Here is a 23,038-nt window from a genome sequence, read left to right on the forward strand (position 1 = left end):
TCCTCCTGTCTGTGAGGGGGTGTGTCTGTGTGACGCTTCACGGATATATAAAACACAAGACACACACCAAACCGATGTAAACTACGTGGTAGAAAAACTTCTTCAGGCCATAATCATATCAGCGATGCAGAGGTAAGATAATGACATTATTATTATTATTGTTATGATGAAATATAGGCTGTGTCTCAAAACCTAGTGCACGAGCACGACCCAATACGTGTTTTGGCGTTCACGTGCGTTTGAACCTGAGGCGCCATGTTAAGAAGAGTCGCTGTAACTGTATATACTGTCTATGAACAAAACAAAGCAAATCTCAACAAACATCCCAGAATCTCGCGTTTGGTGTACGTCAGTGAACGTGATTTCACCAAATACAAATACAACACGTTCCTGGATCCTGGAGCTACATTTCCATCAACCAATCAGATTTGAGGGACTAGTTTACTGTTTATGCCAAGTTTTGTGCTTCTACATCTGTGTTATTCATCTGTCATTTCCCTCTGATTTTAGAGATAATTTAAAAATATTTTTTTTCGGACAGGAATATGCTCTAACCTCGATTCTAGCTGCATATGAAGTGGGTACAGTTGATTAGACAACAGATAATGGAATTAAATTGCATAAATAAAACTATAAGTATCTTGTACGCATCAAGCCTGCATTTATTTGATCAAAAATAAGAAAGAAAAAAAAACAGCAATATTGTGAAATATTTTCTATTTTAATATACTTTAAAATATCATTTATTTCTGTGATGCAATAGAAATCTTTTGTAACAATATTCACTACCGTTCAAAAGTGGGTCAGTCATTTTTTTTCTTTCTTTTTTTGAAAGAAATTAATATTTTTATTCATTATGTGTCAAATTAATACAAAAAATTATTGTAAAGATTTTTTTATTGTTAGAAAAGATTTCTATTTTGAATAAATGCTGTTCTTTCAAACTTTTTATTCATCAATGAATCCTGACAAAAGTGAATATTTGAATATTCAAATTATAGATCTTATTTTATATGCACATATTTGCATGCTGTTTAAAAAGTGAAAGGTAATGTGCAATTCTAAAAAAGAAAAAGCTATTGTTGGCTTTTAATTTAGACGTTTTATTTACATTTTTTGTTTGAATTAAATAGAATCAAAATATAGTAGTTAATATTGTTAAAATTCAACCAAAATACTTATTTACATGTATTACAGAATATAATAAACACTGCAGTGTTGCATACATATAGTATTTGAGTTTATAAGTGATTTGAATATTAAAACTTCAAACTTTAGCTAACAAAACTGAGTACAGCTGTCTGACATTCAATGACGTCACTAAACCAAATCTCTTTTTGATCTCCCATTGATTTTTTTTAAGCAGCACGATGGGCAAACCTCAGTTCGGCCCGTGGCTTATACAGCAGGTGGAAAGTGGGAAGTACGAGGGATTGCGCATGATAGGCAACGATTCATTTCGGATTCCTTGGAAACACAACTCTAGAAAAGACCTGGGAGACGGGGATGTTCAAATATTTAAGGTAACTTCCTCCTTTCATCTCACATTTCACTTCTGCATGAATGAGGCATATAGCTGCAGTCTGGAGATCTTCAAAGGGGGCGGGGATTTAAAAAGGGGGCGGGGTTTTAAAAGGGGGGCGTGGTTTTAAAAAGGGGCGGGGTTTTAAAAAGGGGGCGGGGTTTCCTAACCATTAAGTGGAATTCACCCTAAAAGTTATTAAAATCATTTGGTACATCATTTGAATTGTAACTAACTCGGAATTAATGTAACGTGTTGTATTTTTGGCCTGTTCAGGAGTGGGCTGTGGTCAGCGGGAAGATCAACGAGAACCGTTACGACAAAGCGAAATGGAAGACAAATTTCCGCTGTGCGCTTCATAGTCTAAAAAGTTTTGAGATGTTAGAGGATCACTCCAAAGATGCGGAGGACCAACACAAAGTCTATCGCATTATCCGTCCTCAAAGTGAGTTTATTGGCTTAATCTGCGCTTGTCGTGGGAAAATTAGTGGATTTTTAAACTCTGGTTAACGTTGTTCTTCAGATCGCCAAGAGATTCAGAGGGAAGAGCCGGTTCAACTTCAGATACCATTCATTGCTGACATCTACAGCGCGTCTGATTTTATGTCTGAAGACATGGAGGTAAGGCCCAGATTTATCACTGGCATTATGTAATATGTACCTAATAAATGGAATTCATTATTTTTTTAAAAGTAAGAATTATAAATTATACACTACTGGCCAAAAGTTTGCAATAATTACAGATTTTTTTTCTTCTTGGTTTTGAATGGCTGCATCTATTTGATCAAAAATACAGAAAAATTGAAATATTATTACAAATAAAAAAAAAGAAAACTTATTTTAAAATATTGTAAAATGTAATTTATTTCTGCGATCAAAGCTCAGCATTTTTAGTCCAGTCCTCATTCACATTGTCCTTTGGAAATCATTCTAATATGTTGATTTGCTGCTCAAGAAACTTTTATTATTATTGTCAATATTGAAAACAGTTTTTGCTGCTTAATATTTTTGGGGATATTTTTTTTTTTTTTTTTTTTAAAGAGAGATACTTTTAATCAGCAAGGATACATTAAATGGATCAAAAGCAACGGTAAAGACCGCAAAAGATTGCGGTTTCCACAAAAATATTTTCAACAAAAAGAAACATTATTAATAATTCAGCCCCATTAGTAATTGTTAATGATTGATCATCATATTAGAATGATTTCTGAAGCATCATGTGACACTGAAGACTGGAGTAATGATGCTGATAAAGGGTAAAAAAAAAAAAGAGAAAGAAATCATAATTATTACACATTGACCGGTAGCGTATATAAATAAAATGATTTAATTATATTTCAAAATTGTATAATAAATATATATTATATTATGTCTGATACAGCAGGAATTGCTCAGCCAGGTGGAGACAATGTGTCTAAATCAACATGCAGGTAAAACATTTACTATCTACATTTATGTAATCATCGCGGCCCAGATATGGCCCACATCTGGCACGCGTTGAATCCAGATGTGGCCCGGATCTGGGGGGGGGGGGGGGGGGTTCCACTGTGAACAGTGTTGTGTTCATTTAATAACACACCATGAGACTGTGTGCATCCTTTTTTACTGAACTCGCATACAAGACACAGACATGAGCAATCAACAGATGATCAGTCTAACCCATAAGTCAACTTAATCAGACACAGATAGTGTCAAACCAAATCCACCACAAACAGTACCTGGTACTTTTTTTAGTACCACCTCGATTGAGGGTCCAAGCGAGCCGTAGCGATACTAAAATGTGACGTGTAAACACTGCAGATCACTGATTGGTCAGAGAATCGTCACTACCAGCGCCATTGGATTTGCGCCACCAAACCCGCTAGATTTAAATGGTAAGCAGCAGCCACTGCAGTATCATTTGTTCGCACGACTTTTTTTTTTTTTTAAACAACTTGCTTTCAACCATCGCACGAAACTTGAAAAAAAGAAATGTCTGTATCGTGGAGTGTACAGTGTGTTTCCGTCCAACGGCTTTAAAGCAAATAAAAACCTGTGCGTAATGGCGTCAAATGCTGTTTTGCGATCAAATTGGTATATCGAATTGATTTGAGACATTTTAAGGGGTTTCCATTCATTTTCGCACTGAATCGCACAACATTCAAGCCAACGTTTGCGAACAAAGTTTTGCTAGACAAAACGGATTCATTATTTATTCAGCAAATAACGTTTCCATCAGCGTTTATCGCATAAGCCGTATATCGATCAAGATGAGACCGAACGTATTTTATTTGAGTCGATATTCATGAAATTCAATCGAATTTCACTGTCCATAAGGCGTTTTTCATTCGATATTAGGGCTGTAAACGATTAATCGAATCCAAAATAAAAGTTTGTGTTTACATAATATATGTGTGTGTGTATTGTGTATAATTCTTTTTTATATATAAATACACACACATGCATGTATATATTTGAGAAATATTTGCATTTATATACTGCATATATATGTTTATATGATTTATATTATATATAAATAGAACTATTTTATATATAAATAAAAAAAAAATCTTAAATATATATATACACATGCATGTGTGTGTTTTTATATATACAAAATAATTATACACAATACACACACATATTATGTAAATTATTTTGTATATATAAAAACACACACATGCATGTGTATATATATATATATATTTAAGAAAACATTTTTATTTATATATAAAATCGTTCTATTTATATATAATATAAATCATATAAACATATATATATGCAGTATATAAATGCAAATATTTCTCAAATATATACATGCATGTGTGTGTATCCCAGGAAAAAAGAATTATACACAATACACACACATATATTATGTAAACACAAACTTTTATTTTGGATTCGATTAATCGTGATTAATCGTTTACAGCCCTATTCAATATCACTTAATTCGGAGAAAAACGTGTGGATGGAAACATAGCTATTGTTTTCTACAGAGCTGTTTAATAGTTGAATTTAACTAATTTCATAATTGATGATCTTTACAAAGTTATTGAACAGAACTGAATCAACTTTAAACTGACGTCAGCTGAACAATGACATTATTTTCTTTTTAGAGCAGCAGATTTAATTCTGTTTGCATCGTTGAATCATTATTTTCCTGTTTATCACTGTAAAGCTGCGTTGAAACAATCCGTATATAAAGCGCTATATAAATAAAGATGACTTGATTTCACTCGACTCATTATAAACATTAAGTTTTGCTCCATGGCAGGAAGTGAGGTAGATGAGGCTCTTATTTTGGCATATTCCCTTTCTATCCACAGAACCCCAACCGTGGGACGCCTGTCCCCAACAAAACATACAGACTCCCTCGAGGAGCAACTTTGAGACGCCCTACTCCGATGACCCATGCATGCAGAACAACACACCAGTCCAGCAACTCGACACTAATGGTAAGCTGTTGCCAAACCAGTTTCATTCAACCCCTAATCCATGAGAAAGCGTTTGGTTTTACACAAGTTGGATATTTCATATTCGGTTTATTATAACAACATTTTTTTTAAAGGATTAGTTCACTTTAAAAAAAACTTTTGCTGATAATTTACTCACCCCCATGTCATCCAAGATGTCCATGTCTTTCTTTCTTCAGTCGAAAAGAAATTAAGGTTTTTGATGAAAACATTTCTCCATATAATGGACGTCAATGGGCCCCAAACGGCTCAAGGTCCAAATGACAGTTTCAGTGCCGCTTCAAAGGGCTTTAAACGACACCAGACGATGAATAAGGGTCTTATCTAGCGAAACGTTCGCTCATTTAAAAAATAAATAAAAAAGTTTAAGTTTTTTAAGCACAAATGCTCGCCTTGCTCTGTTCTGTGATGCACGTTCGTGACGTCACGTAATACGCAAATATGTTGAAAAGGTCACGCTTCTATGAAAAGAAAAAAATTCTGTCCTGACGAAAATGTTCCTTTAGGCTTTTTAATATTACAACACCCAGGATACGCACACGAAATGGCCATTTTAAACGATAAACTGACACAAAGACGTTTGAATATGTGTGTATGGTCCTCCTTCCGCACATTTGTAAACACTGACTCTGTGAAGCGTGACCTTTTCAACGTAATTGCGTATGACGTCACGAACGCGCATCACAGAACAGAGCAAGGCGAGCGTTTGTGCTTATAAAACTTAAACTTTTTTATTTATTTTTTAAATGACCGAACATTTCACTAGATTAGACCCTTATTCATCGTCTGGTGTCGTTTAAAGCCCTTTGAAGCGGCACTGACACTGTCATTTGGACCTTGAACCGTTTGGGGCCCATTGACGTCCATTATATGGAGAAATGTTTTCATCAAAAACCTTAATTTCTTTTCGACTGAAGAAAGAAAGACATGAACATCTTGGATGACATGGGGGTGAATAAATTATCAGCAAAAGTTTTTTTAAAAGTGAACTAATCCTTTAAGAGAAGAGCAAACATTAAGGTCCACCCCAAACCTATCCATAAGTGGGGCAAAAACGTATGAACTTGCCACAAATTTGCCAAAACGTAAAATAGTTATGAATTGCCATTAAACTGCGTTAGCTTTATTTGAACCATTGACTGTTCATATCTAGAACATTGCATACATAGTAGTGTATGTATCTCTAAATCGTGTTATATAATCTTCCAGCGCACCAGTGCAACCCTCCTGGCCTCTGGGACCTGGAGATCTCGATCAACTACAGAAGGACAGAAGTTCTGAAAACTCGCCTGTCTCAGTCACACGTTCAGTTTCACTACCAGTGCGACCCATCCGAGCTGAGAGGAGCGCCGATATGCTTCCCGCCCACCGACGGTCTGGTCGACCACGTGCAGATTCACTTCACCAAGCGCATCCTGGACAGCATTGAGAGAGGCCTGCTGCTGGAGGTCAACCAGTACGGCATCTACGGCTTCCGTCAGGACAAGTGCAAAGTCTTCGTCAGCACCAGCGACCCGTCCGAGATCCACAACCCAGAGCCCAGAAAACTGCATCAGAACAACAAGGAGCTTCTGCTCAGTTTTGACAAGTTCAAAAGAGGTATAAACGACGAGAAAGGAAATGTTACTGCATAATCTCTATAATATGTTGAATTAATATCCAATTCATTTGTAAACTACTTGAAAATGACCAAAGGCATCATTTATAGCCGGGTCCACCATTTGCAACCCGGTTACCCTTGCTATATTTTTAAGGTGGTAATAGGCAGACTTTATTACTGCTTTAACATGATTGTTAAAGTTCAGGTCTGGATCCATAATTACGCCAAGATTTCTGGCTTTGTCAGTTGTTTTTAGCTTTTTTGTTGTTTGGAGATGAGTGCTGACTTTTAGGTGTTCATCTTTTGGTCCAAAAACAATCACCTCAGTTTTATCCTCATTTAATAAAAAAAAAATTCTGCCACATCCAATAATTAATTTCTTCAATGCACCTAGCCAATTCCTGTACTGGCCTGTAATCTTCGTGTGACAAAGCTATGTAGAGTTGCGTGTCGTCCGCATAACTTTGATAGCTAATATTGTTGCTTTCCATAATTTTAGCAAGAGGAAGCATGTAAATATTGAACAGCAGAGGTCCCAGGATGGAACCCTGTGGAACTCCACACGTCATACTTAAATGCTCAGATGTAAAACTACCTATAGACACATAGTAGTTTCTATTTTTTAGGTAGGATTCAAACCACTTTAGAGCTGAACCAGAAAGGCCTATCCAGTTTTCTAATCGGTTTAAAAGTATGTTGTGGTCGACCTTATCAAAAGCGGCACTGAGATCAAGCAACACTAGTACTGTAGTTTTGCCATTGTCTGTGTTTAGGTGGATGTCATTAAAGACCTTAACAAGAGCCGTCTCAGTGCTGTAATGTGGTCGGAAGTGCAGAAAAAAAAATTATTATTATATTATATTATATTATTTATCACAAACTATAAATCAGTATTTGGTCTCAAACTAGCTTCTGAGTGACATATTATGTGAAATATGCAACCCTGTTACTCAATTTGACATTCTATTAAAATACATTTTATTAAGCGAAATCCTTAAATTATATAATACAAATAAAATATAATTTGAAAGAAACTTAAAGCACTGACAAACTTTTGAAAAAAACAAACAAACAAACAAACAAAAAGCATTCTAACCCTGTTACCATGATGATTATTTCTCCTATTACAAAGAATAACAGAATATTGCTCAAAACTGTGATATCCATGAATTTACAGCATTGGCAGGAAGACAAGAAAAAGAAAATCTCATTAATTTTTTTTTCAACTTTCGGAAATTGCAGAATTGCCTGCTCTACCTTCAACCGTTACTGTGGTTATTCTGCAAAAACATGTTGATCACTCACTACAAAAACAGCTTTTGATCCCAAACTAATATGTGACTGTGAAATAAGGCCCGATCACACCAAGAACGTTAACTATAAAAATAACTATATTATTGTCCACACCAGCGCACGACATTGTTACGTTCATTCTAAGTGCATGCTCGTCGGTCACTTTAAAGGATTAGTTCATTTAAAAAAAAACTTTTGCTGATAATTTACTCACCCCGATGTCATCCAAGATGTCCATGTCTTTCTTTCTTCAGTCGAAAAGAAATTAAGGTTTTTGATGAAAACATTTCTCCATATAATGGACGTCAATGGGCCCCAAACGGTTCAAAGTCCAAATGACAGTTTCAGTGCCGCTTCAAAGGGCTTTAAACGACACCAGACTATGAATAAGGGTCTTATCTAGCGAAACGTTCGCTCATTTAAAAAATAAATAAAAAAGTTTAAGTTTTATAAGCACAAATTTGCTCTGTTCTGTGATGTGCGTTCGTGACGTCATACGCAATTACATTGAAAAGGTCACGCTTTACGCACAGAGTCAGTGTTTAGAAATGTGCGGAAGGAGGACCATATACACATATTCAAACGTCTTTGTGTCAGTTTATCGTTTAAAATGGCCATTTTGTGTGCGTATCCTGGGTGTTGTAATATTAAAAAGCCTAAAAGAAAATGTTCATCAGGACAGAATTTTTTTACTTTTCATAGAAGCGTGACCTTTTCAACGTAATTGCGTATGACATCACAAACGCGCATCACAGAACAGAGCAAGGCGAGCATTTGTGCTTATAAAACGTAAACTTTTTTATTTATTTTTGAAATGACCGAATGTTTCGCTAGATAAGACCCTTATTCATCGTCTGGTGTCGTTTAAAGCCCGTTGAAGCGGCACTGACTGTCATTTGGACCTTGAACCGTTTGGGGCCCATTGACGTCCATTATATGGAGAAATGTTTTCATCAAAAACCTTAATTTCTTTTCGACTGAAGAAAGAAAGACATGGACATCTTGGATGACATCGGGGTGAGTAAATTATCAGCAAAAGTTTTTTTAAAAGTGAACTAATCGCAAGCTCGTTACAGGAGGATGGATTCTGATTGGCTATCAATGTTTTTATCATTAATCAGCTGGAGAAAATCATTCTGAAAGTGATTCCAGCGATATTGTTTCTCTGTGCCGTCATCATTACTGCTGTGGGTCAACTCTGCTATTCTTTAATATTAAGAACAATTTTTATGACTATATCTTTATTGTTATATCTATAGTTATCATCCTTGTTTTTTAAAAAATAGCCAAAATGTTATTAAATGTAATACTTATACACAATTAATTTTAAATGAAACAAAAAAATTAAGATTTAAACACCTTTCACTGACCAATTGTTGAAAAACAAAAATATCATGTCCCATTTTGTACCCTATTATGGAAGGCAGCACTTACAGTGGAAGTCTGTGGGGCGAGTGTCCAGCACAGCGGATAACGTTTTACAATTTAACACAATTTAGAAAGTTTAACCTATGATTTTAATATTACACATGCTTAGCATTAATAGTGACCGATTAGTTTACAAAACGCTTAACAAAATTACAAGCTTCACATTCATGCTTTTAAACCCTCCTGGACACTCGCCCCATTGACTTCCATTGTAAGTGTGTTTCCTTTGTTTTTACAAACTGATGGACAAGTTTGTTGTTACAAATCTATCTAAAGATCTATCTATCTGAAAATAGACCAGAACAACCTGTACTGTATTCCAGCGATGTGCTTTTCCATTCTGACTGGAATATCACGATTGTTTTTCAGATCTGATGGATTTTATAGAGAACCGACGGGGGTCTCCGGATTATACCATCTACCTGTGCTTCGGGGAGAAGCTCCCTGACGGGAAACCACTGGAGAAAAAACTTATCACAGTCAAAGTAAATATCTGGAAACAGAAACACATTTAGTCTTTTTGTTTGCATTTTAAGTGTAATGACGTATCTTTTCCCCATCTCCACAGGTCGTGCCTCTGATATGCCGTGAACTTCACGAAAGAGCGCAGATGGAGGGAGCGTCCTCTCTTCATAATGATAACGTCAGCTTGCAGATCTCGCACAGCAGCCTTTATGACCTTATCAATTCTTTGGGTCTGCCTTCAATGGACTAACGTTTCTGTTTTCACCATGAAATTACTCCGCCGCCATTCATTTGTACGTATGTTCTAGCACAACGCAAACCAAGAGAATTTTTCAGAGGTGATTTCCATGGGGTTTTCTGAGTGTTTAATCTCAATGAAACTATTGTGCAAATGCTCAGAAACCTCTCATTGTTCAGTTTCTAATGAGGGAAAACAGCCTCGTTTTAATATCTTGTCTTCTAGTGAAGAATCTTTCACACTTTGCCCAAAGGGCTTCATTCGCTTATTGTCTGTTGCCTTGTTTATGAATGTGATGTTTAGAAAGTTTGAGTCCTTTTAAAAAGTAGTGTTTGACTGTTATGTGTGTTAGTTTGAGATAATGCTGATACCAATATCTAAAGAGCTGTGTGGCTGATGGAACATGTACAAATATCAGACATATAAAGCTTAATAAACATGTATATATATATAAATAAAATGTGATATTTTGCTTTATTTATATTTTATTTACATTTAAGATAGTGAATAAGATGTTCTCAATTGAAAATTCACCAATATATAACAAAATTAAACAGTGTATTTCACAAATAGGAGGAATTTTGAAAACATTGAACTAAACATGATTTCTGGAATATGAGACTTGAGTGTGCATGAATCCTTAAATATCAGCACATTTTACGACTGTAAAAAAGAAGCAGGAAGCATGCCAAAGATTTTTTTTTTTATTAAATAAAGGATCTAATAAAAATATTTACACAAACAGTGAATCACGAATCATGTGTTCTGTGACTGCTTGGATTCACATGATAAAGTTCACTCAGGTTCCTGAATCAACTCTGCGAGATACAACTGACGTTACATCAATTCAACATTTCTCAAGCAATTAAAATGACATAATTAATGAAAAGGGTTCAGAAAATCCCAACCTTTTGAATTACACTCTTCAGCCAACAATAACGGTCAACTTTTCTGTCAATTCCTTTCATTGAACTTTAGTAATGCATAAAGAAATGGTTATTTTTAGGCTGAAAGTCATTTGTAAAAGCTGTCATTCACTAACAGAGCAAAAACAACCGCAATTAGAAAACAATTGGCAAACGCATTCATCTGGCAGGATTTATCAGGGAATCTACTAAACAGTCACTTTTCAACTGAACAGAAAAGATCTATCAGCCGTTTACATGAGTCATGAACGAACCTTATCGTGTTTTCTATTACAACACAACCATTCGATGAGGGTGAGGTCTACTCCGGTTCTCCTGTTTTACTTATATTAGTAAACTAAAAGATGTTAAAGATATAGGTCAACCAAATAGATTTCAGAGTCTCATAAAGACTAGATATCGGAACAATATTTTAACTCAAATAAATGCTCTCTGTAAGTTTTCCGAGAGATCACAGAATGTCCCAGAGGATCTATGCGTTTACAACATATATGTGACATAACAAATAAAAAAATGGATGTGCTCTTTAATGTCTATTGTTTATGATGGAACTTTGATGTTCACCAAGTATTGTGTGTGTGTGTGTGTGTGTGTGTGTCTCTACATGATATTTTAGTCTGATGATGCCTGACTAATGACTTAAACTTCCTGTTGGATAAGCTTAAAATAGCAAAACACCACAACACCCTCTTGAAGACTCGTTTTAAACGATGGCAACGTGAAGATTTTTAACATATCTTGTATTCAGACACACCCAGATACTTTCAAAAATGATCTTTACATTCAAAATAAAACAAACCAACATTCAAAAAGATTAATTTGCTTACTGATGTCGACACGTTGAGCCCTTAAGAGTTTCCTACGTCACTGTGGAGATGCACAGATTTCAAAACGATCAAATCCACAGATGATTGCTAATGATACTGAAAAGGACGTTTTACCACTGCCTTCACACTGAAGTTTGAAAGTCTTGCGGGATGTCTGCCTGTTGGTTGTCCCCAGTTTCCTCTTTCCTGTGTTTTCTTGCATGTTTATACTTATCCACATAGGCTTTGACCAAGTTGACTACTTTCACCGGGTTGATCTCACCGCTCTTGCTGTGACACACCTTGTTAATGAGGGAAAACAAGACATGAATGGGATCATTTTCACAAAATATTTCATAATTCATTCAAGAAATTGCCTACTGGAGAGAAGCAAAACAGTATTCACATATGCAAATGTGCTTTGGTGGTTAAAGGAAGTGAATGTGAAAAACAACAGCAAAAGAAAACATCTGACGTCACACAGTTACCTTCTGAACGGCTTTACGCACAATCTCTTTGTACTCTTCCTTTGTGATGTCTCTCTTCTGATAGAAGGGCTTTATTGCAAGCTTGACCTCCTCTATTGCTCGCTCTTGCATATGAAGTTTCTTCATGTACTACAGAAAGAGAAACAATGTTTCAAAACTCATGACATCAAGCCAATCGAATTAAAGAGTCATCGATGTGGTGAAATCGCGCAGTGGCTCTTTATTGACCTTCTCTTTCGGATCGGGATCCTCTTCTTTGTGGGATTTTGGTTTGCTGGATTCCTCTTGGGAAGGAAGGCTGGAGACTGTTGCTGTGAGTTTTGTATCAGCCTTAGAAGAAGCTTTATCCTTTAATATGAAATATATTCATTATTTTAGTACTGAAGTACCCATAACATTACTCAAGCCGAAACTGCGCACATTAATAAAAATTCCCATTAACCGTTTCAAAGATTTATAAGGTCTCGACTTCCTGTGATCTTCCGGGCTTTCCCTTCACTTAAGGTAATGTGAAGTAATCATTTAATCGAGCACAAACTTGAAAAAAATATTTTTTTAATACATATTTGATTTATAATTATGTAGCTGAGAAATGCAAAACTTGACAGAAAGATTTAATGCCAAACGCTTAAGATCCACAAAATGACCATCATAAATCTTGATAAACTTGTATTCAGGGACACTCCTTTTGAAAGAAGGAATGCACAATTTCCAAGAGTAACGTTAACTTTCATTTCGTCTGAAGTGAAGCCTTATAAGTCTGCTTTCAGTTTCTGTCACATGGGTACAATAGGAATTGCATAATCATTGTTTTCTCCTTGAGAGAGCAAATTGTGAATGTGAACGGTGACATGATGACACCCTCTGGTTTCTTAGAGCAACTACAGTTATGACATGCACTGGTAAACACAAAATCTTGTTCTAAGAGCTTTCTTCAATAAAACTCTGTTTACTAGAGTTGCTCCTGCCATGGACAAAAGTCTTCTCAATCTTACAAAAGTAATAAGATTAAGGAGTTCCAGAAGTCAAAATAAGACTTTATTGGACAAAAGCCGCAAAGCCGAGACACCTGCAGGACATCTGACCTTCTCACTCGCAACTCACACTTTAATGGCTTTAACCAATGATCTCATCTGCAGGTGCTCTCCTCCCTTTTCTCTTCCTGGAATCTCCCCAACAACACTTTCGCCACAGTTACTTCATTACTGGGCTATCTTCCTCTCTTTATAAGTGTGGCCGACTGCCAACCAGTCCAAACATTTTTTTGATTGTCCCACAAAGTAATTATTCAGTGTTTTTGCCTCATTATTTTTTATCAAGAGAACATTGAAGCTGCTCTTTTGGTTCACATGGCCTTCAAGAGTGCACATGCCAACCGCAAACAACTTTAGCAAAAATCCCATTTCTGACTTCTCTCAGTCGTAGGCCACGAGGCATCTGGCTTTTATAGTATTCAGACTACATCTACAATTGTTTTCTATAGGACAAGTAAAAAATTTATTGACTCCAAACAAGTATGATAGTATGTGAAACACAAAAGAAAGTATTAAAAAAAAAAGTCTGTTTTATCTTCCAAAGACTAAAGTCATAAGTGTGAAACAACGAGGGTGAGTAAATTATGACCATTTTAATTTTGGGTGGAATCCATCCCTTTAAAACACTGGAAGAAATAAAGTATAAGTCGAGTTTGTACCTGACTGGAGGTTTGTTGGGATGTAGCAGACCTTCGCGACCCTTCTTGCTTGAGTTTTAGTTTGAAGAGTGCAAGTTCTAGATAAGCAATGGGAAAACATTCAAAACATTACTAAATATTTTAGTTTTATGTAGGCTGATTGCGTCAGACCAAGCCTGATGTGACTTGAAGCAGTGCATCAAACATTTCTACTCACTGCTTAATTTCTCAGACTGGGGTTCTGCTGGTTCCTGCAAATTCCAAGTAACTCTCTTTCCCTGCGACTTAGACTTCGCACCAGCAGTAGCGGTCTCGGGAGTTTGCTCATTCCCTGCTGGAGCCTCTGGGACGGCAGACTTGGGGTCGGCAGCTTCTGTTGAGTCGGCCACAGAGCTCTCACTCATTTCTTTCTTAATGAAGTCCAAGTTATCAATCAAGTAATCAATGCTGATATCTTCATCGGATGACATTACAGGTTCTTGTTTTATTGGGGGATCTGGTGGTTGGAGAGGTGACACCTCCATGTCCTCCTCTAAAAGCGGCGACTGATAGGACTCAATGGGCTCCTTTTTACAGCTGGCCAGGTCCATGTCAGGTGTATCCAAACTGATGACAAGAGGGTTGTCACTGCAGCTTGGTGAGTCATCTTCATCAAGCCATATTTGCTCGATTATCTTCTTTTGTGTCTCAACCATTTCTTGCAATTTCATTTCCTTTTTACAGTTCTCAGCGTCCATGTCAGGTGTACCCACACTGATGACAAGAGGGTTGTCACTGCAGATCGGTGAATCATCTTCATCAGGGCATATTTGCTCGATTTTAATCTTCTTTGGCTCAAACATTTCTTGCACTTTCATTTCATCCTGAAAGCCAGCGTGGCTCTTTTCTAAATCCGCACTTTTCAAATTAATTTCATTAAGATTAGGTGATTCCTTGCTGAAGATGTTAAAAGACATCTCTTCATTTTTCATCTCTTTAACATCATCTAATTCTCCACAAAGTTCCTCCTCCTTTTTGAAATCTTTCAACTCCTTGACAGCACTAATGGGCCAAAGTTCCTCTTGTTTAATTTTTTCGGACTTAAGCAGCTCAAGCGAAACATCTTCCTTGCTTTCTTTAACTCTTCTAGTCTGGTCACCATGTCTTGATGACCCAAGACCACGAGTTGTGATGTCAACCAACTGAGTCTCTTGTTTAATTGATGGTTTAACTGAAGTAGTCTCATGTTTATGTGCTCTTGCACCCCTCTCTGTCTTCACCTTTGTTGTAGACCTGACCGAACCAACAGCGGGCGTATGCAACTCAGTGGACATGGGCTCTGCAGACTTATGGGAGCTTCTGTCTGTGCGTCGAGAGGGCTCTGATCGATCCTCTTGCCTTTTTCGCTCTCTAGACGTCGATCTTGATTTTGACTTTTGTCTCTTTAACCTATTCTCACCCTGATCCTTTGATGCTTTCCTCCTTTCTCTGGATCTGGATCTAGATCTAGAAAACGAACGAGATCGAGAGCGCCTTCTTTCTTTTGATCTCTTCTTTCGTCTTTCTCTCCCTCGGTTGTCATTCCTCTCACGACTCACTCTTCTCCCACTTGTCTTCCTCTCTCTACTGCTGGAACTCGAGGAACACCTCCTGTCTCTTGACCGTGGATATCTCCTCTCTTTCGACCTGGAGCGCTGCCTCTCTTTTGATTTCGAACGGGATCGCCGCCGATCCCTTGAGCGTGACCTCCTCTTTTCTTTTGACTTTGAGTGTTTCTTTTTATGGGAGTCTTTAGATGAAAGGCTTTGCGAGTTCGATGGTGACTGCTTCCTATCCATGCACTGGGACTGGTGAGGTCTTTCCATTTTTATGTTAGTAGCATTAAAGGTACCACTGACTGAAGGTAGCTCTTTACACACCCCATTTCCTTTGGATGCTTGGGTTGCTAGAGACTCTTCAAGGGACTTTGATTGGGGCCTGACGGGTTGATGTTCAGCCTCAGGCTCAGACTTCACCTCCAGCTTAACATTTTTGTCACTGCATGACGAGCTTGATCTGGAGTGCTCCTGGGCTTTCCGAAATGGACTTTCTGGAGTTTCACGTCTTCCAGGATCTATGCTAGCTTCGCATATAGCAGAATTATCTGAAGATCCTAAGGTAACCCAACTGTGGATTGCGTCTGAATGATGTGGTGATTGTTTGCACGGTTTGTCTCTGCAAGGATCTGGCTCCGTTTTAACTTCTGCACACATTTCCGAGTCTCTCTCCATATCGGAGTCCACATTCACAGACTCAGACTCAGATTTGATTTGATGACAGGCATCCTCATTGACTCCAACTTGCACCCGAGACTCAGTATTTTGGGTGCTAACATCAAGACCATCCCCTTCTGATTCATTATCAGATGAATCAGACCCCGTAGGGTTAAAGGGGTCATAGACCTCACACTCCTCCTCTTTGCTCTTCTCCTCTTTGGCCTTTGTTTTTAATGACAACAGATGTTTACTTTTATTACTCTTCTTTGTTGATTCCTCCTCATTCCCGGGCAGAGTCCCTCCTGATGCAGAAAGTCGTCGAGCTTGCCATGGGTTTCTGCTAGAGTTTATTCGGAAGCTGACGGAAGAAGAGGATGGGCACGAGTTTGAAGAGGCACTGAAAGATGATGTACTGGAGGTGAAAGAGCTAGAAAATGAAGAAGAAGCACCAGTTCTGTCTGATCTTTGCCTCTGAGCATCCGCTGTCCTGTTTTGCTGACTTGTACCCATTCCTTGCTGGTCAACGGTACGTTCCCTACCTCTATTGCCTGCTAAGCTGGTCACTGAAGACCCAGGCAAAGTACTGCTACTGCTGTCACTGCTACTATTTGCACTGGAGGTACTGTCCCTTTTAATTTTTGGTATCCTTGGCAATACAGAAACATCCACCCATACAGGCTTTGGAGGGGGCTTTCTGACAGGCGGTTGTCGGGCAGTTCCCTCCTGGTCTTGATGGGGAGAGTCAGAAAAGCTATTCGACACCCTTGAGAGGGGTTGACCTCTAATCCCATTAGTGCTCAAGTGACCATTTCCAGGTCTTGGTGGATTTAAGGTGATCGGCCTGTGAAGAGCACATGGATTCAGATTGGGATGACCCAAGGGAGAGTGAGGAAGATGTGGAGAGTGTATGGGTGGAGATGTGGGATTCTGTGGTGAGGAACAGGACCCATGAGAATTGTGTACTGGTGGAGGCCTCCTCAATGGGCTAGAGGAAGGACCAGCCTGTTCAGAGGGGTGGACGAGACTCGTTTCTGTGTTTGGTGTGTTTCCTGGTTCCCCTGAGCCTGATTCTCCAGGGGTAGCGTTCATTGCCAAGGACAGGGACACTGAAAAGAACGAACAAACATTTAACTTTTGAAAGGATGACAGTCATGCAACATCAAGTCAATTATTGCTGAACCATCTATATAGGTGCATTTAGGAAGTACAAAAATGTTTGGCTTATGTTTGTGGCTGCAAATAGATTATATATATATATATTAGGCCCTGACATTACAAAATTTCATGATTCGATTCACAGGCTTGCGATTAACTTTCGATTCAATAGATTAACTGGGACCTATCAGGTACAGTACATGGCTAATTTCCTCAAGGAATTAATTTTTTTAAAGGGACAGTGTACATTAATCAACATTCAGATAGATGTAAATATACCCAAGTTAGTCCAAAGGCTAATATAATGCTGTAAACTATACAGGGAACCCAGTTGGTACATTACTATAATATTAAAGGTTCAAATTAACTGATGTGTAGGCTACTTGCATTTAAATTACACGTTTTTATAATAAGAACGTTACAATATTACATTTTGAATGACAATTATGTTTCTACTCGGTTTTTATTTTGTTATAAACATTCAATTGGTGGCTGTCACATGAACAATTTATTCAAACCTTAAAGCTAGAGTAGGTAATGTTGGAGAGCTAGCCAGATTTGAAAGTGGCACCTCTTCTAAGCTCCGCCCCCTCCTGTCAGTGCTCCGTCCAAAGCTACGCCCCCCCACAAACATGAACGCGCATCCACATTTGGAGTCAGCTGCATGTACCTACCAGTGATGCGCGGGTTGATCCAAAATGAGCGGGTGCCTGCGCCCGCGGTTACGAGTCATCCAAAAATATTTTTAATGATATTCGGGTCGCGGTCGGTCGGGTCGTTTACCTTTGTAATTTATATAGTAGGCCTACTAGACACAATGTTCTATGAAATACACAGGTCTACACTTTATTGTCTGAATGCGCGAGGATGACGCACGAGCAGTCTGCAGATGAAAGTGGGAAATCCTTATTTACCTTTTGAATGTTGAGCGCGTTATTAACTTTTGAATAAAAGCTGACGCGGGACAAAATGCCCGATTTCCCAACGCGTTGAACTGAGCAATGCCATTGTGCCATTTTAATAGGCTACTTTTAAACGCATATAGCTCAGTAATGTCAGTTTTATGTAGCCTATTTGCTGAGAGGGGGCGGGATTTTTGTTGGGAAAGTCCGGGGAGAGACGCACAAGTCGATTAGGCTGGATAAACACATGCAGCATCTAAATTGTTAAGAAAATGAAACGAAATAAATGAATAAATCAAGCCTTTTTATTACAAAACACTAGGCTATATCATACAGCATTCTGAAAAATGCGCACCCCTAGTTCCTCCGTCTATGGCCCATGACGCGATGAGCATTTACTAGCTACTTTAAAAAACGCGGGTCGGGTACAATATTTTCTTTCTTTTTTTTTTTGCGGTCCGAGTTGCGGGCGGGTTAGTTGAAAACGTCGGTCGGGTGCGGGTTGTTTATACATTGACCCGCGCATCACTGCTGTGCACGCAGTGGTGCTCGGGCACGAGACATGAAGGCATCTGATTGGTTATTTACATTCGCACCGAATGGCAGTGATTGGTCAGAGTTTTTACTGTCCTACAGCTGCTACAGAGGTCAGATTTGTTTCATTCCTTTTTCTGAACACATAATGTATTGACTACTATCAGAATGGAAGGACCATTTCACCCAGTATAAAAAAAAAATGTTTCTGAGCAGGATTACCAACCCTACCTTTAAATATTAAAGAACAGGTTAAGTAAAAATACAATGAACATGCAATAGAGTTCATATATTTATCAAATTGCTCCTCTCTAAGTTTATTTTTCAAGCTGACTAACGAGTTTTTGGACAAAGAATGGCTTTAGAAGTAAATATAACATTACGTGACTTTGTTCTCAAGCGGTTTTATTGACATATTTCAAGCTAATCGCACCACAGTTCCAGTGCATCTGAACTCAGACCACCGCCTACAGGTCGTCTCAGGTTCGGTACCCTGGTGCGCTCCCGGGTCCACGTGACTGCTTTCACATTACCAATTTTTCACACGAACAGTATCCCGTTTCGAGCTAAACCGCCAGTGTGAAAGCACCCGATGTCTCCAAATCATGACTTACCCTGTTTGGTTGCTTTGAGGGAACCATCTCTGTTGATGACCACATCCGAACTGTCCATGAGGAGCATGCTCTGACCACTGAGGATACTCCCCAGCAGGTCTGATACAGGGGCAGCATCTTCCTCCTGTGGGACACTCACACCTTGCCTGGAAACCACCACACGACCAGGATTTAAACACCCATTTAATCCTCAAACATATTTTCATTGTGATTTTCATCACCTTGAAGTAGAAATCATCTGTTTCCTCCATCGTGACCATAAAGAGTGATTCCCCCCCTCTAGTAGTTACCTGGAGAGGCCGGCAGATATGGGTCTGGCCACAGGCTGATGGGACCGCAAGGCAGAACGGGAGAGGCCACGGCGTTTAGCTTCCAGAACAGAGGATGGTGTTGGAACTTGATTCTCATCCTCCCTAAAAAGATAAATTGGAAGATTAACTTAGACACTCAAGCACTTTAAAAAAGTTGACAAATATAAAATATAAAACCAATAGAACTTCACCTATCATCAAAGGGGTCTAGGTCAAACGGATCTCCGTACACAGACAGGGAGGCTGCGCCGATATCTGCCCGCATGCTTCCTAAACTGTACTCTGAAGGCCGATAAACTGAGGGAATAATGGAACCAGCCTTGGGCTTCTTAATCCCTAAACTCCGTGCCAAACGACCTCTGGAATTAGTTTCCTTCTTTTTGACCTGAAGCGGCAAAACATTTTTGGTGTTATCACTTTTTTTTCCAGACATATAATTGCAAACTTTCACACATTCTTGCAAGCAATACTTTTAATCAGAAAAACATTTATATTTGAGCTTTCAAAAACCCATAACAGCAACCTTCAACAACCCAAAAATAAAGAACAAAAACTGTAAACGTTTAGTGGTCATACATCTGCCAAGAACTCACCACTCTTCTTCTAAATTTTGTCTTCCTCCCTCTACGTTTCCGTCTCTTCACTCCCATGCTTTTTGTTGTTTTCCCCCCAGATATTGCTGAGGATTTGCTTTTGGTTTTCCTTCTTCTAACTGGTAAGAGAATCCCATTTAGATCAGACAGAATCACACCGAACTAAACATCCAGGTTAATGAAAACTAAAACATCTGATTACACATGATGGTATAATGATCACAATGACAAGTGGTCAGGCGAAACAGCAAGTAACACACGTCTCAAAAGAGTCTTCTGTAAACCGTGTGTTATTTTAGAGTAGGGTCTCTGATTTCAACAATACTGTTTAAAAGATTGGGGTATTTTTTTTATATATATTTTTTTTAAATAAATAAATACTTTTATTCAGCTAGGATGCATTAAATTGATCAAAAGTGACAGTAAAGTGTTAAAAAAAATATTTCTATTTCAAATAAATGCTGTTCTTTTGAACTTTTTATTCATCAAAAAACATTGATTAAAAAAGTCCCCCTGTGGTGAAAATCAAGTTTTTAATGCTGTTTATATGTCTATGTGGTGTTTTTAATAGGCTTTAAGACAAACCATGTGTAAATTTATAAGTCAACACCATTGTTGTATTTTCTCCTTAAAAATAGACAGTCTCAAAAACGCGGTTTGAAATTGTTATAGTTTCTAACGTTACAAACTACCTTGTAACCAATCACATCAACGTGCCGGCGGGCTTTAGCATATCATTAACTACGATTGCTCTGAAGCAGTGGAGTCTCGAGAGATGCCGTATATTTGTCTGTTGATATGAAAAAGTGGGCATTTAGCAATATAGTGGGTGTATGAGGTATATTACGATGTTATGATGAACTAAATGCCTTTCTCCAATGACGTTTTGAGTTGTTCACAATACTGCTTGTTAGAAGGCAGCTGTCTGACTCTGAGATGGCGAACAGGAACATGGTTTGTGTAACATTAGCAACACACTATTAGCGGTTTGATAACATAGTCAAGCAAAAGGCTAATAATATTAATTACCGTTATGTGTCCTACATTGTAAAGAGCGATAACCATTGTGCAGCGTTTACCTCAGTAAGTTGACTGAGTGGATCTCTGAGCTGGTGTGAGTGAGTGGAGGCGTATTAGTTTGCATATTAATGGATCCGCGTGTACTAAATGAAGCAACGGTGAAGGATTCTGTACATTCAAGCTATTTTAAGGCATGAAGAAGAATTTTCCATAGGAAAACACTTTTAAAAATGTCATTTTGGTGATCAAAGATGAGTTTTAAGGGACACAATTATTGACTACAAGACGACTTTAAGCAGCACAACTGTTTTCAACATTGATAAGATTTTTTTCTTGAACACCAAATCATATCAGAATGATTTCTGAAGGATCATGTGACGCTGAAGACTGGAGTAATGAAGCTGAAAATTCAGCTTTGCTCACAAGAATGAACAACATTTTAAAATAATATTACAATAGAAAATTTATTTGAATTTGTAATATTTCACAATATTACTGTATTTGATCCAATAAATGCAGCCTTGGTGAGCATAAGAGAATTCTTTCCAAAAGCATTTAACACATCTATACCATATATATATATATATATACACACAGTATATCTTTTTTTTTTCCAGATTGTTGGAATATTTTCAGATTTGACACATTTACCAAAACTTCTTAATACCAGGTGTAAACAGAGGGTCTATTATGGCGCTTTTCCACTGCACAGTACCAGCTCGCCTTGGCTCGCCTCGCCTCGCCTCGACTCGCCTTTGTTTGGTTTTCCACTGTGTAAAAGTTGTACCGGTACCTGCTTCCAGGTACTTTTTTTCGTATCACCTTCAGCGAGGTTCCAAGGGAGCCGAGCCGAGCTGAGGCGATACTAAAATGTGACGTGACACACGGCAGACTGCTGATTGTCAGAGAGAATCGTCACTATTCACTGCGTCATCACTGCACGCACCAGACGGAGTATCCTGAATAACCCCGACATTTTTAAGTAGTTTTGCCAGAGATTGCGTGATATACCCATTAGTAATATTATGTAAAACAGCATACACGATTTCCTCCATTGTCCTGTGTGTGTGGGTAGCGGGCAGTGATGGGCAGTAACGCGTTAGAAGTAACGCGTTACTGTAATCCCATTACTTTTTTCAAGTAACGAGTAAAGTAAGGGATTACAATTGCAAAAACAGTAATTAGATTACTGTTACTTCCCCGTAAGGAGGCTGCGTTACTGCCTTACTGTGATTTTGTTTCGTTAGACTGTCTCGTGAGTCGTGGCTTAATTTGAGCCGGAACACGCCCGACGTTGGATACGGAACCTTTTTTATTGGATCCGGCACCTCCTATGTCACTATGGAAAATTAATCGCCTAAATAAAATAAAAAAATACTATTTGTGTAGCCTAGTGTTCAATGTTGTTATCGATAGAGCTGCGCGAATGGGGTATTATTTATTTAATCCGCAACCGCATCACAAAACTCATCATCCGTAAATGCTGATGCGAGCCGCGAGAAAGCCCTTGTCTGTTCTAGAAAGGATGCAGCAAAGATATTTAATGCTAATGTATCATGAGACATAGGCCTACGATGAGTTTCATTAATTTATGAGGTGCGCGCTCTAGTTAACAATGAAAGTGAAAGCGGCACACCGGCTCCTCCATGTCACGGTTATTGTCTGCTATATTTGCCTTGTATTTGTTAAATACATGCAAATGGTTGATGAAACATTTATTAAAATAAGATACAAAAAGAATTGAATTTATACAAAACGAAATTCACTTTAAAGAAAGGCTTTTAA

At 38.1% G+C, this 23,038-nt stretch overlaps 2 protein-coding genes across 4 annotated transcripts in view; one reads left to right on the plus strand and one right to left on the minus strand.

The window, feature by feature from the left end:
• Positions 1–10,751, plus strand: irf7 (interferon regulatory factor 7). Of its 2 annotated transcripts, none has more exons than XM_079603999.1 (9): positions 1–132; positions 1,364–1,523; positions 1,799–1,967; positions 2,046–2,143; positions 2,904–2,952; positions 4,828–4,956; positions 6,184–6,573; positions 9,665–9,780; positions 9,864–10,751. In XM_079603999.1, the coding sequence occupies exons 1-9, from the start codon at positions 125–127 to the stop codon at positions 10,008–10,010; spliced, it is 1,266 nt and encodes a 421-aa protein (XP_079460125.1). In that variant the 5' UTR covers positions 1–124; the 3' UTR covers positions 10,011–10,751. The 2 variants fall into 2 exon arrangements, with proteins under 2 accessions (XP_079460125.1, XP_079460124.1); XM_079603998.1 differs by having other exon boundaries at positions 4–132; positions 1,367–1,523.
• phrf1 (PHD and ring finger domains 1) overlaps positions 10,685–23,038 on the minus strand; it is a 21,061-nt gene continuing 8,707 nt past the window's right edge. For both annotated transcript variants that reach the window (XM_079603996.1, XM_079603997.1), the window contains exons 10-18: positions 20,234–20,352; positions 19,832–20,025; positions 19,620–19,742; positions 19,330–19,475; positions 14,108–17,230; positions 13,912–13,988; positions 12,447–12,566; positions 12,219–12,347; positions 10,685–12,032 (exon numbers count right to left, since the gene is read on the minus strand). In XM_079603996.1, the coding sequence (XP_079460122.1) occupies positions 11,874–12,032; positions 12,219–12,347; positions 12,447–12,566; positions 13,912–13,988; positions 14,108–17,230; positions 19,330–19,475; positions 19,620–19,742; positions 19,832–20,025; positions 20,234–20,352 (4,190 nt within the window). In that variant the 3' untranslated portion in view covers positions 10,685–11,873. The remainder of the gene's footprint in view (positions 12,033–12,218; positions 12,348–12,446; positions 12,567–13,911; positions 13,989–14,107; positions 17,231–19,329; positions 19,476–19,619; positions 19,743–19,831; positions 20,026–20,233; positions 20,353–23,038) is intronic.

Source organism: Phoxinus phoxinus (genome assembly GCF_949152265.1).
Source record: "Phoxinus phoxinus genome assembly, chromosome: 25".
Taxonomy (NCBI): domain Eukaryota; kingdom Metazoa; phylum Chordata; class Actinopteri; order Cypriniformes; family Leuciscidae; genus Phoxinus; species Phoxinus phoxinus.